We start from the raw sequence: 20,162 nt of genomic DNA, 5'->3' as shown, positions 1-20,162 counted from the left end.
CTGGCAGATATTTTCAATGGTAGTATTGTTGACAAGGGAAGCAGTCCAGTAACAAATAGTAGTGGTGTTGTGAATCTCCTTGAAAAAATTCTTTTTGGATATTAACCTCCCTCCATCATCATTGGTCAGTAGAAGCCCTGTCTTCCATTATGCCATCGATCTTTGCATAGAGCTTCTGATGTTCTACTGACTCCTGTTATTTCTAGGAATATGATTATTTAATCATGTGGTAGGCAGTTGAATGCATTCTTCCAATCAGTCCACCCTATGTTCTAGTTGGTCTTCTTCCTTCTTATACACTTTTCTAAAATCATTTTGTCAATTAGGAGCTGATCTTTTGTTACTCTGCTATTAGGGTAGTTTCCTTTCTGGTCAGGTGGAAAAAGCTTGTGTTAGATGCTGTTGATTGCAACAGCTACCACATCAGTTAGTAATTTGAAACTTATTGGTAAGCAGGTAATTGTCCTGTAGTTTCTTGTGCTGACCCTTTTGATGGAGTTTTTTAATCAGGTAAGTTTTGCTTTTTATTAACCTTCATACTTTGGCCACCTAATGAGAAGAGAGGACTCAGTGGAAAAGCCCCTGATGCTGGGCAAAATTGAAGGCAAAAGGAGACAAGTACAGCAGAGGATGACATGGTTAGATAGTGTAATTGATGCAACAAATATGAATTTGAGCAAACTTGGGAGACAGTGGAGGACAGGGGAGTCTGGCATACTATGGTCTGTGGGGTTGCAAAAAGGCAGACACCACTTAGAAACTGAACAACAACCAAGGTTTGCTAGATGTTAACCAGTCTTCAATTTCATCTCCTTGCATGGCAATGAGTGAATGTAAACCAGTCAAATGCTTCAACCCAAAACCATGCAGTTCATCTTCACATGTTCACCAATTATTGATTTTCCTTGCCCTTTACTATATAATTTCTGCTGTTATTACAGGTTATTTAATTTCAGCTTCTTTTTTATTCTTATTCCCCTCTTTTATGCAACAAGATGTTGCATTCTTGTTGAGTTTCTTTGGATTGTCCCATAGTTGTAGTCAGAACTGCTCTATTTCTTCTTTGTCAAGTGTTGACTGGTTTATTGCAGTCTCTCTCTTAATGGATTGGTAGAAACATTTCTGATTCAATTGAAATGGGAAATTCTGCCTGTAGTGTGCAATTCAATTTGCTGCTTTTCTTTCATTTGTTCTAGCTTGCTTGCATCTGATCTCAGTATGCTGATCTTATTTTCCAACCCGAGCTTCCATTTTGGTGGTGCACTGTTTGGCTTGCTTGTTGATTTTGCATCTAAGATATTCAGTTATAATGCTTCCATGCCATACATTAGTTAGTGTGTTTCTTGCAGTGAGCTGGTGCTTATATTTGATATTATAGTATTGGCATCTTTTAATGCTTGTGCTAGCTGTTTCTTCGGAACAAGCTGTAATCAGGCAATCTTACTCTGTTTTTCTTCTGCTCTATATATTCAGTTATTCTTTCTTTCAACTCCTCTTGTTTTTTAGTTAGAGGATTTTGTTCTTTCTGAGGAGAAGGCAGAAGAGAAGTTGCCTGATTTGGGAATGAAAACAATTCAATATCTATGCTGAGATTGTGGACAATTCAATTTGTCTCTACAATCTGAGCGAGCTACTTCTGGTTTTTTGGCCTGAATAGCCTCTTGCAGTTCTTGCAGTTCTACTTCAATGAATGCTATATTTTGTATTATAAGTTGATATTGATCTGCTAGCTTCTTTTCAATTATTTCTGATTCTAGATGTTGTCCTAGTGCATTTTTTTAGATATCCTCTTCTGAATCCTCTTCTGAATCCTCTTCTTGATGAACTTGATTTGTAATAACTGATCATTGTTTCTTTGTTATTATTAATCTTAATAGTAATAAGGTAGTGTTACCAGGCTGCATTATAATAATTCAGTTGGATCCAGAGAATCATTAAAAATATACAAATAATAATTTCTGCATACTTCCCTTGCCAGCGTAATAATAATGAGAAGGTTGAGCTGTATTTTTTGTTTGTTTGTATGCATCTTATCAGTATATACCTCTATTGGCTGTTATATCTCAGAGTGTAAGGGAATATATTGAACTGGTGACACGCCAACCTTATGTACAGGTGCTATTGGTCTGGATTCATTTTTTATTCCTAATTAAATGAAGCCCATCTCTTGTTTCTTATGGAAAAGACAGAGTTCTGGAATTTAAGTTTCAGGCTTCTATCCTGTAGTAGGAAAAATTCATGTAGTAATAAAAAGAAAGAGGTTCTTAAGTTCAAATTAAAGAAAAGTTAATCAATTTATAATATTGTTTTAGGTTTTATACAGGTTCCTATATTTTAAAACCCAGTGCTTAAAGTTTCTTTATTATGAATATTTATTCATAATTAAATAAAACCCATTGCAGTCTTTTCATAGAAATTGGGATTCCCCCCCCCCCTAAATAGTCGTGTATAGGAAAACGTAATTGGACACAGAACCATTGATTGGTTCAAAATTGGGAAAGGAGTACAGCAAGGCTGTATACTGTCACCCTGCCTATTTAACTTATATGCAGAGCACATCATGAGAAAGGCGGGACTAGATGAATCAAAAGTTGGAATTAAGATTGCCGGGAAAAATATCAACAACCTCAGATATGCAGATGATACCACTCTAATGGCAGAAAGTGAAGAAGCCTCTTGATGCGGGTGAAGGAGAGTGCAAAAGTTGGCTTGAAACTCAACATTAAGAAAACTAAGATCATGGCATCTGGTCCTCTCAATTCCTGACAAATAGATGGGGGAAAAATGGAGGTAGTGACAGATTTTATTTTCCTGGGGTCCAAGATCACCCAAGATGGGAACTTCAGCCAAGAAATTAAAAGACGCTTGTCCTGGGAAGGAAAGCTATGGCAAATCTAGACAGCATACTAAAAAGCAGAGACATCACCCTACCAACAAAAGTGTGTATAGTTAAGGCTATGGTTTTTCCAGTTGCAATGTATGACTGTGAAATTTGGCCCATAAGAAAGGCTGAGCGCCAAAAAATTGAGGCCTTTGAACTATGGTTCTGAAGAAGACTCCTATGAGTCCTTTGGACTGCAAGGCGATCAAACTGCTCAGTCCTAGAAGAGATCAACCCTGACTGCTTTTTAGAAGGCCAGATCCTGAAGATGAAACTCAAGTACTTTGGCCAACTAATGAGAAGGAAGGACTCACTGGAGAAGAGCCTAATGCTGGGAACGATTGAGGGCAAAAGAAGAAGAGGACGACAGAGAATGAGATGGCTGGATGGAATCACTGAAGCAGTTGGCGTGAAATTAAATGGACTCCAGAGGATGGTAGAGGACAGGAAGGCCTGGAGCAACGTTGTCCATGGGGTCGCAATGGGTCGGACATGACTTCGCAACTAACAACAGCTATTTATGATTGACTAAAGCTGCAGTTTAAGAATACACATGATTGAGAATTTACTATCTCTCTGGGCAATCTTGTTCTATTATTTAATTGCCAACTTTGCAGAACAAAGTGCACCCTAATTTCAATTTGTCGTGTAATGTTGTAACTGAGCATTTATGCTTAGCTTATGATTCAGAGGGGGATTCATCGAATTGGAAACCATTAGTGCAGAAGCAGAAAAGATAGTTACTTCTATGAGCAACAGAGACTATGGTTATTTGGAAAGGTGGCAGGGGAGAGAAGCAAAGATGAAAGGAAGCTTTGGACAAGATTGATAGCCTCGTTGCCATTAAGAAAAAAATTAGCCGATGGCGGCTATCATATTAAAGGGTGAAGAAGCCATGAATTATTTTCTTAAAGATCTTATCACTTACAATGATAATTTTACTTTCCAAAAGGCCATTTTTAATGAGGCGAGCCAGGCAAAAAGTCATGATTTAATGCCAGATTTTTTTCCCCAAAACACATTTTACTGCTTTTTTGTCCATGTTTAAAAAGCACTGGTGACCTTTTTTTTATTTAGCTTGCCCCAGGTGTAATGCTCAGGCTGATCCTCTTAGGGTTTTATAGTCTCAGTAGAGAGTGCCTTTACCCAGCAGATGGATGATTTAAAGGAGAGAGAGAAATATGATGTCTCACTGGCACTTGGACAAATCTGTTGCTCTGCTTTTCAACAGGGAAATGATAGTTTGCCATAGAATTGTGTGTGACAGGGCGTGGAGCTGTGGAAGAGAAAGATTGAATTAGTTCTTTTCTTTCCTAGAAAAATTGAGAGAAAAGCAGGTGGACTCCAGATTTTTGGTGCATGTTTCTGTATATGTTTTGCATATTCTGTAAAGCAGTTTGGATCCATTGTCCACGTTAGACTGTAGAACAGGGATGTGAAACTCACGGTTCCACCACAAAACCGCGGTCGACTAAAGTGCGCTCGATGAAACCGCGTACCTGACGTCATCACAGCGCGACGAAAAAAGCACGCTGTGAGCGGTAAAGATAAAATTAACGCTTAAACCTAAACCTAACCCCCCCCAAACCTAACCCCCCCAAACCTAACCCTAAACCTACCCTTAACCTAACCCTAAACCTAACCCTGAACCTAACCCTTAACCTAACGCTAAACCTAACGCTAACCCTTAACCTAACCCTAAACCTAACCTTAAACCTAACCCTTACCTTTACGTGAATCGGCTTGCTTTAAAAGCGCTTTTTAAAGCGCCCTTTTTTCTCCGCGGTCCTTGTTGTTGCGCTGCTGATGACATCAGCGACGCGCTTTAATCGGGCGCGCTTTAGTGGACCACGGTTTTGTCGTGCCACGAAACTCACGGCCTGTGGGCCGGATGTGTCACATGTTGGCCATGCCCATCCCTGGTTTAGCAAAGGGGGGAAAGTTGCGATACGTTAGATGATGACAATGTGTCATCACAAGTTTGACACCACTGCTACAGAATATATTGTAACTATGAGGAAAACAATATCAAGGGTTTTCAGTTTTTAGTATATACAAACTGTATTTTATGATTGCTTGAGATCATAGGTCTCAGTGGAACAAAAGTAGAATGGTTCAGTTCAAAAGGGAAAAAATTTTTTCATAGCTTTGTCTGCTTTTTCCAATGGCAACCATTCCAGCAGGAGCATCAAGAATCTTTCATAGGTCAAGAAAGATGGCAAATTCATAGATAGAATGAGTTATCTTTCCCCCATTGACAGTAAATCCTTGGGAAGAAAGGTTACTAGAGTATTACATTATTTTTTGAATAGTAATTTTATGAAAAGTTACAATTGAAAAGAGAAAAACTGATGTAAATTAAAAATAGAATAAAGTGGGAGTGGATCAAAAGTGCAGAAATGAAAAAAATAAAATACTAGCTAGACTTTAGTCCATCAATTCCAGAAGAAAAAAAATTGAATCTCAATTATATATTAATCTTTAAAACCCTCTGAATCAGTGTATGTATTTGAATTCAAAATTTTCTAGATTTTTTTATACGTATGTCCTTCAAAGATGATAAAATATCTCATTTTATTGTTCACATTCGCAACATACATTTTAAGTGCCTTTATAGATTCTAGAAAATTTATCTGGTGACATGTAACAAGGAATATGTTATTCCTTACTGTCCTGTTATATGTGAAGGGGTATAGATCTTTAACTAGCATACTCCACACCTGGAGTGCTGCCAATTTGCTACAATTAGTTCCTCTTCTACTGGTAAGATCAAGGGCTGATATAGTGAAGACTATTTGGGTGTGTCCCATTTTAGTCATTGTCACTAGTGAACTAGTACCAGTGATATGTCTATACCGGTGGTTCCCAATGTGGGGCCCATGCACCCAGAAAAGCAATTTGATTTTTAATGGGGGCAATTTGAACCTTGTTTAAACCAAGTTAATGGCCTTTTAGGCTTCCTCCACATGAGTAGAGTTCACTTTTTGAGTAAAGTAAAAATTATATGTCACGGGGGGGGGTGTCAGGATTTTAAAGATATTTAGGTGGGGGCATGGCCAAAAAAGGTTGGGAACTACTGGTCTATACTGACAACATTTTCTGCTGATACAACTAAAGGAGAGCTGGTAGAAAATGAATTTATTTTAATTCTTGTAGCCATCCAATTGACCTTTAGCTAGCTTTGTCATCAGATCTTTAATGTAGGACCGAGTACTTTAGGATCAAAGTTTTACTTTATACAAATGAGTATATTGTCCTGAACCACAGATATAATTGGTCTTTCTTGTTCCTATGCAATAAATACTCAAATAGGCTTGTGCCTTTGAAGACCAATATTCTAGAATGTTTTCTTGCTGAGCTGTGTGATCCTACTACTTTCCACTTAATGTTAAATTGCCCAAATCTCTTCTTTTACTGCCATACCAGTATTTAGTGAGAAATATTCTCACTAAAAAGAATATTGTACTTTTTCTCATGCTGAATTTGTCTGTGTGTGGTTCTCCATCCTCCTTAAAATGTTTTTTTTCTTTTATCCTGAAAAGGTATATATTTTTCATCACACTGTTCTTATTTCATGACTTGTTAGTAACATGTTTCTTTAACTTAAATATCTTTGCAATTATCTCAGCTTTAGGTGCAAATTACCACCCTCAAGACATTTCAGTAAATGGGTAACATGAATATCTTTTCATCTGGATGAAGAACTTTATGAAGACTTCAATGTCCATTGCCAGAATTTCATGCCTCAGAGATGATGGAACATTGTTCCACCTCTTTCATGCCTCACTCTTTAGTGAGGCTTTAAAAGCTATTACTATGATTTCTGTGAGAGCATATTTGTTCTCCGTCCCAGATGCCACTCTACATCACCAGCTTCAAATAGATAACCAAGTTCTTTCCATAAGATCAGGGACTCTTGATTCCAAGTAGCTGTGATAATCTGCAGTATCCTGACTCCAGGAATATTGCTTCTATCTCTGGTATGGCACTCAGGAAGACTAACAGGAGATATATTTTGCTCTTTCCATAGGAAGAAATATAACACAAGTTCTTATGCACACAGCAGTGCAGCATCAAGTCCTGCACTGTTTGTACTGGCCAGATGAAACATTAACCATTTTGCTACAATCATTAGTTGCAGGACAACTAGTTTCATTTTTATTAACACTGCTACTTTTATGGCATTATTTGATTTTAGAAGCATCTTAGCCTTGGCAGCATTTTGGTCCTACCTTATTTGAAAAGATTTGCAAGAATTTCTCCTGAGAACCAACCACATATTGGCTCTTGGTCTCAGTATTTTACCCAGACGTAGTCACTTGATTGGTGCAATTTATGTTTATGCCCTAGTGGTTTGGCATCAAGATGGGGATTCCTTCCTATGCTGCATTCCGGATCGTAGCAAATGATGCTGTTCTCTTTGTTATTAATCCATTTTTTTTCATATCGGTAGGGACAATATGGCGTTCATAGTTGAAGATCTCTGTCTTAGAATGTTTATTGCCAACTGCTTTCTTGGTATATCTCCCTGCTTTGATAAATGACTATTACCTGGATAGTGGTTGTGTTTTCAGTGTGGGACTGATAGTTTTCTATAGTTTTATCTTCAGATACATCTTTATATCTAAGCGGTCCTTACCTATGACACAGTAGTTGATTTCTTTGGAATTAGCTTTGACTTAAATACCGAGCTACCTCTTACTACCACAGAAATTTCTGCTTTCATTTCCCTCTATAGTTGTTTCAGCAACTATATAGTCACTTCCTTAATCTATTTAGTAGCTTCTACTTACACCATCTTATGATGGTACACTTTTGATATTTCTTGGCCAATTATGCATTAAGATCCAGAATATTATATTTCATTTCCAGACTTAATCATTGTTTACCAGAACTGTCATCATTACCTGCATTGGGACATCAACTTCTGTATGCAAAGGTGTTTTGACATATCCAGAACATTTCCTGAATATGTCCAGGGCTGAATAACATTTTTTTTAAACTACTCTATCCCAAATTCTGTTGTAGTTGATTCTTCAAAGAATAGGCTGACTTAAAATGCCTTCCACACTAATGAATGAGGAAAGACGAAAACCTCTGTAATTTTCTTTTCAGCTCACCATGCATCCATGGCTCACTATTAGTGTTTTTCTATGGGAGAAGATGGCTATGGTTTTTGAACATTTACAAGAATCTTTTGGCTTAGATATTTTATGCAGAAGCTTGCCATTTATTTGAGCCACAAATCAATACATCCTGCCATATTGCAGACTGTGCATAAAATAATATAGCTGGAGCCTTTTCCCTCAGGAGGCATGCATGGCTGCACTTCTCTGGCCTTGTCAATGAAGATCAGCCCCTATCAAAGATTTGCCATTCAGTGATGCAGGTCTCTTAACAATAGGATGGATGATACCTTATATAGAATTCACTAGTTGAGAGATAAGCTGAATATATGAGGATTAATTCACAACCATTTGCTCATCTTTTCAATAGTGGGGCATACCATATATCTTCATATTGACAATGTCCTAAAGGACAGTCAGTACTTCAGTTAACCAAGAAAACAGAATTTGAAGATTTGTTGGCTTCAAAACTAACAGTGATTAATTTAGTCAGTTGTAGCATTACTCGCCACTAGAACAGTTGTGATGTTCTTTCTGGTTGAATGCTGGACTCTCATTTCTCCACCTATTCTGACTTTGAGGAATCATGCAGATAGCTATTTTAGTGGAAAGGAAAAACAATCAACACCCAGACCTTATGGCTTTACCATTTTTCTCCAAAAATAAGACAGGGTCTTATTTTCTTTTGACCCCTGAAATAAATGATTGGCCTTATTTTTGGGGAGTTCTCATTATTTTTGAGGTGCAGGAGGCGGTGAATGTGATAACTTCATGGCTGTTGCAATATTTTTGGGGAGGGCTTATTATCTGAGGAGGTCTTATTTTCAGGAAAACAGGGTATGATTATCCTTCACTGTCCTAATAGTTTTGATCTTCAGATTTCCATCAACTGGGTGAAGACAGATTATGCTGTATTCCCTTCTGCATTCATTTTCACTTCAGGACACAATCATATTGTATCTTTTGGTTAACAATATGGTGAATTTGTATTTGTTAAATTAAATCCATTTTATAACCCAGCAAGTATTGATGTCACTTGGAAACCGCCTGCTGTCTAATGTTGTAAGACCAAATATACAGCCTTTGCATGTTTTGCCACAAAAGATCTCCAGAAATGGATTGTTTTCTCTTCTAATCAACATAATATTCAATTTTTGAAGCTTCTAAAAATTATAGGCATCCTCCTTAAAATGGTATTTATCTAATATTTCTGCCTTTCATGAGTCTGTTTATGGTTTGTTTGTTTTCACACATAACAACTAATATATTTATGCTACTTTTATGTACTTTCCCCTCCTTCTTTTTCTAAGATGGCCCCTTAGTGAAATTTCTTTTTTTTAAAAAACCTACCTATTTTTCAATCATTTAAGAAAACGAAAATAGCATTGCTTATGGCAGTGACTTCACTGTGAAGAGCAGGCAGGCTTTGTATCTTGCAGGTTGACCCATTTAATCTGATTTGATATTATGACAAGATTCATGCTGTGATTTAACATAACTTTATCTCTAAAATGGTTTATGATTTCTATTTTTCTCAAGACATTGTACCATCAATCATTTCTCTTAATCCTGTGGGATATTGAGGATCATCTTTTCATAGCTTTGATGTGAATTACAGTTTGGTCTTTTACATTAACAGATATAAGTCATTTCATAGGTACCAAGAGATTATTTGACGTTCATAATTTGATGTTCTGATACATGGCCTTCTCAGCTTTTTTCTCAGTAAGTAATAGATTTCATATTTCTGTTTTATTAATTAGACTTATAATATCTTTGAAATTCAGGCACAATTTTCAAACAGCAGAAGATCCATTTCTTTCAGAGTGTTTCTAACTAGTCTTTCTCAACTTTGCCATTTTGAGGTTATATGTGTGCCAGGTAACTGCTCTTCCAGTTTCCGGCACTCCAGCACATGCACGCCATGGAGCTACTCTTCCCGTTTCTGGTGCTTCCCCACGCCCATGTGTGCGTTGCCATTTCAGTACTCGGTGCTGAAAAGATTCACCAACATTGGACTATAACTTTGCTGGATCCATCTGTATACCTTTTGTGGAGATTGTGTATCCCAAATAGTTTAATTTAAGTAGATCAAATGGTTATTTTTCTAATTTGGCAAAAAGCTTGTTTTCCCATAACTTCTGCAATATATTTCTGACAGGTGACATGCAAGAAGGAATATATTAATATATTATATAATATAATATATTAATAAGCTAATAAAAACTAGTATGTCATCTAAGTACTATCTATCATACACTAATGTATAATTATCTAGATCCCTTTCAGTCGGGATTTAGACCTGGCTACAGCACGGAAACCACGTTGGTCGCGCTGACCGATGATCTCTGGAGAGCCAGGGATGGAGGTCATGCCTCCGTCCTAGTGCTCCTTGACCTCTCAGCGGCCTTCGATACCATCGACCATGGTATCCTTCTGTGACGACTGTGGGAGGTGGGGGTGGGAGGCACTGTCCTACGGTGGTTCTCCTCTTATCTTTCGGACAGGTCGCAGTCGGTGTTGGTCGGAGGGCAGAGATCGACCCCTAGGCCCCTGAATTATGGGGTGCCGCAGGGTTCGGTCCTGTCCCCCCTCCTGTTTAATATTTACATGAAGCCGCTGGGTGAGATCATTCGACGGCACGGGATAAAATACCATCAGTATGCGGACGATACACAGTTGTATCTGTCCGCCCCGTGCCAACTCAGTGAAGCGGTTGACGTGATGTGCCAGTGCCTTGAGGCTGTTAGGGTCTGGATGGGGGATAACAAGCTTGCACTCAACCCGGATAAGACCGAGTGGCTGGTGTGTTTCCCTCCCACTAATTGGCCAAGTTTTCCATCTCTCAGGCTGGGGGGGTCAAACAGTACGCCCCTCAGACAGGGTTCGCAATTTGGGAGTCCTCCTGGACCCACAGCTGACTTTTGAACACCACTTGTCGGCTGTGACCAGGGGGTCTTTGCCCAGGTTCGCCTGGTGCACCAATTGCGTCCCTACCTGAACCGGGAGGCCCTCACAACAGTCACTCATGCCCTTGTGACCTCTAGACTGGATTACTGCAACGTGCTCTACATGGGTAGCCCTTGAAGAGCATTCGGAGACTTCAGCTTGTCCAGAATGCAGCCGCGCGAGCGATCGTGGGTGCACCTCGGTTCACCCACGTAACACCTATCCTCCGCGAGCTGCACTGGCTGCCTATTGGTCTTCGGATACACTTCAAGGCGCTAGACGTCACTTATAAAGCCCTTCATGGTATTGGACCTGGGTACTTGAGAGACCACCTGCTGCCAATTACCTCCAATAGACCGATCAGATCCCACAGATTAGGCCTCCTCCGAATTCCATCCGCCGGCCAATGCCAACTGGCGACTACCCGGAGGAGAGCCTTCTCTGTGGCTGCTCCAACCCCCTGGAACGAGCTCTCCGTGGAGATTCGAACCCTCACCACCCTCCAGGCCTTCCGCAAAGCCCTTAAAACCTGGCTGTTCCGACAGGCCTGGGGCTAAAGAGTTTTTGCCCCCCTTCTCGAATGGTATGGTTGTTGTGTGTTTTTAAATTTTGTATTGTTATGTTCGTCTTTTTATCCCGCTGTCTGTACCCCCTTCCCTGACTGAATTGTGAGCCGCCCTGAGTCCCCTCCGGGGAAAAGGGCGGCATATAAATGTAATAAATCCAAATCTAAACCAATCCAAATTTCTGAAAATATATAGTTCATGAATCTGGAAAAAAACAGCATTCTGTGTTCACAGACAGTATTCTCCTACACTGGTAAATGGGGAGAGGGTGTACAGGGTGGAAATGGTGTTAGGTCTGAATGCAGAGCAAAGTGGGTGGAATACTTGATACATTGAAAATGCTACCCAGAGTCAGAGAGATCACGGAAGGCAGCAAGAGATGTCTATGCACTGTAATTGGTGCACTGTTTTCACAACCAATATCCTAACAAATCCTGCCTCGACAACTGCTAGCCTTGCAGGAGTTAGTTGCTGGCCAAGATGAACAGGATTTTTTTTCTGTGGGGTGGAGGTACTTCAGGGATAGCAAGATACCAAGCAAGGGGCACGGGAAATGACTCATTCCACATCAGGCAGGTGAAGGGGAGGGGGCGAGACTGATTCTTAGAGGAATGACTGTTATTTCTATAGAAAGAGCTGATTTACAGGATGCCTCATGTGATCTTGGACAGTTACCAGCAGAATGGGAATGACATAGCCAATGTTCCCTCTAATTTTTTTTCAGTGTGAGCAGAAAAGTGTAGTGTTTGAGCGGCATATTTTCATGCCTGAGCACCTGAATTTTTTTCACAGATGTCACCTTAGACAACAACAAAATCAGTATTATTTGAAACTCAAAGTTATGTTTATTCAAGGTACCCGCTTAATTAAAAGTGTTATATAATATCAGTATCACTTAACAACACTCCTGCTTAGCAACCAAAATGTTGGCTCAGAAAGTCTGGCATTTGAAGCACGCAAGTCTTAAAGCTGTTGTTACAAGACCCTTGCACCCCTAACCCTTTAGGGGAAAAAAACCCCAGGGGTCTTTAAACGTGACAGCTTTAAGACTTGTGGACTTCAACTCCCAGAATTCCTCCCTGAGGGGAATTATATATTTGGACTGTTTCATAGTTACATTAGAGAACTACATTGTTAGAACTTAGCACAAAAGATACCTTTTAACTGAAAATCCAAATAGAGTAAAACTGCTATTATCCCAGAGCACCAATGTCATTTGTCCCAATCTGTTTTACGAGTCTGTATTAAAATAGATAGAAATATTTTCACTAAATTTTATAGATCTATATTTCAGGAGCCTATCAGAAGTTAGGGCAAGATAAGAGTGGAAGAATGAATTTTGTTGCAGGTCATGGGGATTTTTTCAGCATCTTAAAAGTGGAGCGCATGTGCATTGAACTAGCAATACCCATTTAATAACAAAAGGAAATGGCTGAATTAAATTTGGTAAAGTTGCAAGCGAGCTGTAAAAAGCTTGTGGTTTTTAAAATCATAGAATCAGAAGGGATACTGGAGGTCTTCTAGTCCAGCCCCTTGTCCAAGGCAGGAGTCTTTATATCATCTGAGACAAATGGCCGTCCAGTCTTTTGAAAACCTGTAGCAAATGAATTAAGATTCCATTGATTTTAATTGTTCTTACTGTCAGATTTCTCCTTATTTCCAGCTTGAGTCTCCTCCTGACAAGTTTCCATTGGTTCTTGTCCTGTCCTCAGGTGCTATTGCTGCCACCTCCTCCTCCTCCTCCAACAGCACCAACACATTTGCTGCCCAGTGCTGCGGCTGAGGTGAAGCTGCCAAAGCTCCCGCTGGCGCCCCTGCAGCGTTGGGCGGAAATCCGGCAGTGCTGTTGGAGGAGGAGGAGGCAAACCAGCCTGCCACCGCCAGCCCCGCCGCTCTTCCTGCCCCCTTCCCAGCCCCACAGTCCAGCGGTTGCAGCAGAAACAGCCCCGGGTCTCCGCTGCCGCTCCCTGCATTTTCTGGACGGGGTCTCGCAGGAAGGAATCCCCTCTCCAAGGGATCCCCGTCCAGAAAATGCAGGGAGCGGCAGCGGAGACCCGGGGCTGTTTCTGCTGCGACCGCTGGACTGTGGGGCTGGGAAGGGGGCGGGAAGAGCGGCGGGGCTGGCGGTGGCCGGCGGTGGCAGGCTGGTTCGCCTCCTCCTCCTCCAACAGCACTGCCAGATCCAGTTGTAGCCACCTGCAAAGGACTTCCACACGTTTCCTTTACAGAAATCTCTGCGCGGCAGATAGAAGCTGCTGCGCAGGGTTTTCTTGCAATGTGCGCGGCCGTGCAGCCGCGCACCTTAGAGGGAACAGTGGACATAGCTACGTTTGGTTTTTACACTCACATCTCATTTTCCCTGGAAATTAGGGAATGAGGGGGAATGAGTCTGAAGGGGAGCATGATGTAATGGTATGTGGGAATGACTGTGGGGACTGGTCCCAAAGGCACTAATCAGGTGAGAGACAGCATAATTCTCAGTTGGGGAATGGGTGGGGTAAGAGGCTCAGAAAAGACTCTCCCGAATTTTTCAGGGAGGTAAATGAGATAGAAGGAGAATTGTACTTTCAGACTTGCAAGACTATGTTACTTTAGTCTTACAATAAAGTAGAATTTGCTTATCTAGTTACATTTCTGGTCCATTTGGTAAGGCTGATAGGGAAGCTAGAGTATCTCATTTCCTTTGATGTGGAATTCAGAAAAAGTGCCTTAAAGATAGACAGTATTTTTAAATCTGCAACTTGGTGTTGACTCCATGTCTACATTTTCCTAATTTAATGTCCTCTCTCCGTTAATGTCCTTAGTTGATCCATTTGAGTTGAAATGAATATCCTTGTGTGAATCCAATCCACACTCAACAATTAGATGCAAATATTGTGAACAATAGCAAGATGGGAACTTAAAACTGAGGGTGTACAACCCTAAAACGTCTGTTACTGCTTTTTTCCGCTTCCCAATTCCCCCCATAACCTTGTATATTCTTCTGACATTGCCTAAATGAAGACGTTTTTCTCCATCTTAGTGAAAGTTTAGGTTGATGTGATAGCAAGAGCTCAATTCCCTGATATGGTATTTAACACGCTGCAGAGGTATTTAGAATATAGCTGCTTGCTACAATTTTAAGAGGTGGTTTATTCATCTTAATCGAGCGTGTATGTAGAAGGTCTAAGATTGACATCTTTGGGATTAGTTTAGCCTTGCATTTTTCCCAGAGGTTGTTGTCATGGCGTTCTGGAGGTTTGTAAAATAAATGGCGCTAGCATTCTTCTTGGGACCACATGATAAAAAGTAATACATAATGTTTAATTTACTGTCTCCATAGCTAGTATAGCCATTTTTCACATAATCATATTGAATTAGAACTAGTTGCATGGATGGATGGGGAGCCAGCAGACTGGCTGTTGGAATTTGATGGAGGTTCTGAGAAGCTGTGCAGATAGAAAGTAGAGCTGAAAGGTTGACTTTCATATTTTTATATCTTTACTGAAGCAAATTGAAAGCTAAGTTACCTTTAACACTTTCTATCAGGTTACTACAAGAAGAAAAAGGGAGTTATAATGCAACCAATAGTCCTGTAGATCTCAGAATACGCATGCAGCCCATTAATATACAGGGAACAGGATTTGTTGAAATAATATTTGCAGTGGCAATTCCTTCTGATAAAAAATAAGGCAAAGGATTATCTACAATATGTAATTTTATAAAGTAAGGATGGGAAAATTTGAAGGGTCACTGGTTGAAATTCAGCCTTTTGACCTTCCAAAGGGCTGCCAGAAGCTATTCAGTAATATTATAATGTCATTGGAAAGGGCAGAACTGATCAAAATTTTTTTGCTGGGGAGGATATTGGGGTACTAGCCCCTGCCAAACTACTTGAAATAAGCTCCTGAAATTTTGTCATTTTGAAACTAAATTTCAATAGCATGAAATGGCAGTAGAGCAGAAAAGGCACGTACAGCTTAAAAGCTGCAGGTTATTCTAATTCTACAGATTCGAGTACAGCATTTGCTCCCTAAATGATCATTTTCCTCTAATTTATTTAATATGTATTTTATACCTGTTATAAGAAAGTGCCAAGCCCATTTTCAGCAATGACAATATGTCAAATTTACATATTGTAAACAAATTTGGGTGGGGATTTATTAGGTTTTCTATTTAGGGTATTATTTCTGTAAGCTGCTTGGAGTGACTGTGTGTTGGATGGCTATATACATTTTCTTAACAAATAATAATAATGTGAAACTTTGAGGCAAAACAACATTTCCTGTAAACTAGACACTCATTTTATTTCTAATGGTAATCTTTTCAGCTACCATGAATTCAGCCAAAATTTTGTATTGAAGTGTTTCTATGTGATCAGGTGCTCAATGGGAGTTCAATTCAACACAAAGAAAGCTTTAATTATGCATTATTGAATACATGCATATGTTGAGTATACGTAATGAGTTAGTTGAGTTTGGGATTACTTCAAAATTATTTATCTGCTACATTTGTATCCGAGTTTTTATCCAGGGACTCAAACCTCCAACCCCCCTTGAACGCTCTGGGTCCTTATATAACTCTAGCTAGATGCTGATTGCTAGTTAAGATCCTTTGCATAGTTTTTAGCAATAAATCAGTTAAATCGAACCATCACACGTGGACGTGGTTTTTCATTGCACCTAAAAAATATACAGTATACTGTATGTGTATAAAATAAAACTGATATTATTATCAGATTATATTTAATAATTTGTGACCTTGCATTCATTTTGACATAAAGGTTACCAGTTCATGTGTATATAGCCAGTATTCCTGAGATGATATTAACAATGTTTACTTTCATTGAATATATTTCTTTGAACTACAGGTACTTTCAATCCACAGTGGAGCCCAGAATTTTGGTTATAACTGGTTGTGGTCATAGACAATATCAAGGCATCACATGGGCAGAGTTGATTTTATGACCATTTTTACAATGATTATAAAGTGAGCGTCACAGTTATTCAGAATGGATGGCTTTTGCTGGAAACTGTCAAAAAAATGCAAATCACCATCAGGTGACTATGGCATATGGCACCCAATCATAAATGCGAGCCAGTTGCCAAGCACCTAAAATGTAATCACATGACCACAGAGGAGGGACAGCACCTGTAACATAGGTAGCTTTTTAAAAGTCCATTGTAACTTTGAACTGTCATTAAATGACCTGTCCTAAGTTGAGAACTACTGTATTGTCAAAATATTGTTATTTCTCATAAAACTTTATACTTTAATAGAAGGAATTTATATTTCCCTGCCCTGAAGTCTACAAGGCACTGATAACTTTCACAAATACCATTATATTGCTAACTCTTACACTTTCTTAATCTGCTGTAAAAATAAGAGAAACTTCCTAATATCTGGGAGATTTTAGAATATTAATGAGAGATTGTATAACTATGTAATATTGTCATTTCTGAAATAATTTGTAGAAGTTCTTGGTCTGCCTATTCATTGTTGAATTTATATTATTTGAATACATTTGCTAAGGAATTTTCATTCATATGAGGAAAAAATTAGTTTCTTTTTACCTGTTTGGATATCTTGCTAGTATTCTTACAACTATTTAACTACAGTGGATAAAAATCAGAAGTGGTATTCAGCAGGTTCTTACCAGTTCTGGAGAACTGGTAGCAGAAATTTTGAGTAGTTCAGAGAACCAGTAAATACCACCTCTGACTGGCCCCATCCCATCTATTCTCTGCCTCTGCCTCCCGAGTCCCAGATCAAAAGGAAATGGGGATTTTGCAGTAACCTTCCTTTGGAGTTGGGAGGGAATGGCGATTTTACAGTATCCTTCCCCTGCCATGCCCACCAAGCCACACCACATGCACCAAGCCACACCCACAGAACCAGTAGTAAAAATTTTTGAATCCCACCACTGATAAAAATGTAGCCATTTTAGCATGGAACTGCCATTGATTATCTCTGTCTCATCATTTTAGTTGTTGTTCTTCGGATATGGGCTCCTATTTTAAAGAATTAAATACTATAAAAATGTCTACCCTGAACACAAACAGTCCCTACAAATAATACATACAAGAAAAATTGCTTGAAGAATTTTTAAAAAGAGGCATGCTCCATTCTTATCATTCTGTCAATAAAAGTTTATGCAAACTATTACAAGAGAGAACCAAGGATGATAGGCTGGCTTTACATGACCCACTAACCCATAGTTGACTTAATCATGGCTTTCTTAATTATTGCTACTGTATATCACATCGCCTGCTCCATTTTCCCTCTGCATTCTTAACTGCTTTCCCCTTCTTTTCCTGCAGTCGATTTTGTTGTCAGCCTCTATCAAGCGGGAAGGAGATTCTCCAACAGTATCACCCCATTCCTCAGATGATATTCATCACTCTGACAGATACCAGGTGAGAATGATACCAGGAGGAGTCAGCTGATGAGTGAACGCCAGAAGCTACTAAATGGCACTAACAGATCTTTCAGGGAATGATGTTAGGCTTTGTATGTCATATGTAAATTCAGATAATTGATGTTTGATACATAGGTTTCTTTATCCTTGAAACCTTGACTAAACAGTACTATAATACAATAGTATTGCAAGTTTCTTTGAGAGAATTATTTTTATTTTGCTTTATGTCATAGTAGTGGTTGATAAACAGGATTGAGTATGGGAATATTTGTGTGTGACAGTATAAATAGCCTAACAGTATAATATTGCACAGATATTACTTTTCAAGTGGATAAAAAGAAACGGCCCAATAAATTGCCCCAAATGACCAAGAAGAAATAATTAACTTTAAGGCTCCATTCTGAAAGTAGCATATAATGCAATTGTTTTAAGCAAACAAAAATTTGTTTTCTTAATGCTCAGCAGTATTTTTAACAATTACTCATTACAGTGTCGAAGCACTTTATGTTGTAATGCAGTGTTTCTCAACCTGGGTAACGTGAAGATGGATGGATTTCAACTCCCAGAATTGAATGGCTCCGGAATTCTGGGAATTGGAAGTCCACTCATCTTCAAGCTGCCCAGGTTGAAAAACACTGGTACAATGGGTTCTTTTTATTGTCCAAAGCAAACAGAACTCATTGTCCAAATGAACATCTTAATTACATATAATATTCCTACTAGTAAAGTTGTTTTTAATAAACTTCGAATATAAGGAGGTGATGAACATTATAGATAAATAGCAATAGCACTTAAAATTCTATACTGCTTCATGAGTAGGCTACATCTTAATTGGAAAATAAGATGCATAGTTATTCTAATTAACTCTAATAGAATACTCTTTGTGGATATTGTATAACTGATTTGTGTATATTAGCCATAATAATAGCTACAGTATTGTCATAAGCAGATATATTGTTTCACAATCGCTTTTAACATGTATTTAGTTCATTCTTTCAAAAAAAAACAGTCAACACTATATAATAGAATGTGATAAATATTTGTAAGAGCATTTATTTATACATATCAAGAAATTCTCATACAAACGCTGGGATATTTCTTTTCTTCTTTTCTTTCAAATTATCTTTATTCTGGAAATTCAGATCTGATTAATTAAAAAAACCAATGTAAATTGTTACATGAATTCATCTGGGAAAATAGTCAAACCTCAAACATAAATCCAGCTGAGGGTTAATTAAAAAGACATTGTATAATAAATCTTCTTTTGATTCCATGGGCTGAACGTTCAATGAAATGACTTGTGTGTGTGTAAACTGAAGTATTACTTAATGGTACATTGCCATTTTTGTGAAATTTATGCTCCTATGAAAATACTGTACAATGGGAAGAGGTTAGTAGACAAACATTTCCTACAGATCAATTCTATAAGAAGATATCATAAAAGCCTGAACTTATCAACTTGGTGGCTTAAATGTAGCATTTGTATCCTTAAAATGTTACTTATATATTACTTCAGCTTGTATACCTTTTGAATCACAGTGACTCTGAATGGCTAACCACCAGCCTATCCAGGAGTAAAAATATACCGGTTAAGTAAAAGAAATACCCAAACAATGTGCTACTTTTCAGAAGATGCTAGAAACTTCATATGGACAATCTGAATTTTGAATGTTACCGTAGTAGAAGTTATAATGAGGCTATGCATTTCAATATATTTTGATACTAGTATAATCTGTTTTTATAATTGAATGTTCAGGAGTAACAAAATTAGGAAGTAGAAAAGTTGAGTGCAGAATATTTTAGACTGATTAGGAAATTGGGATCTTCAGTACTATTTGTTATTCAGTGGCTTTAATTTCAATCATTTGAAAAAACAGAAAAATTAAACCTAAAGATTTTATAATTTACACATGTACTTTAAAATCCAAGAAAATGAATTTAAGAAATTCATCTTAAATTTTGTTCCATGTACTATTTGTTCTAGTAAATTGAAAAGCAGAATTCAGCTAGGAGCAATTTCACCTGCAATCTTAAACTGCTTGACTCTTGTAATGTTGCCTGGAAATCAAACCATCTTAAGAAAATGTCATATGGATTTCAAACTTTGGCTGACAGTTATCACGTCCCAATTAGTAGATTTTCCTGATTCTGTTTATTTCCCACCCATTCCTGGAAAGCAAGAACCAATCACTTTCCTTTCTTAAAACAGTTGATTCTAAGAACACATAGTTTCTGTTTGCATG

The 20,162-nt window shown here is 38.5% G+C and overlaps 1 protein-coding gene across 2 annotated transcripts in view; it reads left to right on the top strand.

Moving 5' to 3' along the window:
* RNF220 (ring finger protein 220) overlaps positions 1 to 20,162 on the top strand; it is a 388,384-nt gene that overhangs the window by 277,316 nt on the left and 90,906 nt on the right. For both annotated transcript variants that reach the window (XM_087719790.1, XM_087719789.1), the window contains exon 6: positions 17,822 to 17,917. In XM_087719790.1, coding sequence (XP_087575916.1) covers positions 17,822 to 17,917 — 96 coding nt within the window. The remainder of the gene's footprint in view (positions 1 to 17,821; positions 17,918 to 20,162) is intronic.

This window comes from Thamnophis sirtalis, unplaced genomic scaffold, assembly GCF_051295495.1.
Source record: "Thamnophis sirtalis isolate CommonGarterSnake01/CBP01778 unplaced genomic scaffold, rThaSir2_p1.2 scaffold_7, whole genome shotgun sequence".
NCBI lineage: Eukaryota > Metazoa > Chordata > Lepidosauria > Squamata > Natricidae > Thamnophis > Thamnophis sirtalis.
The sequence above is the reverse complement of the archived record's forward strand: the minus strand, read 5'-3'. Positions and strand labels throughout refer to the sequence as shown.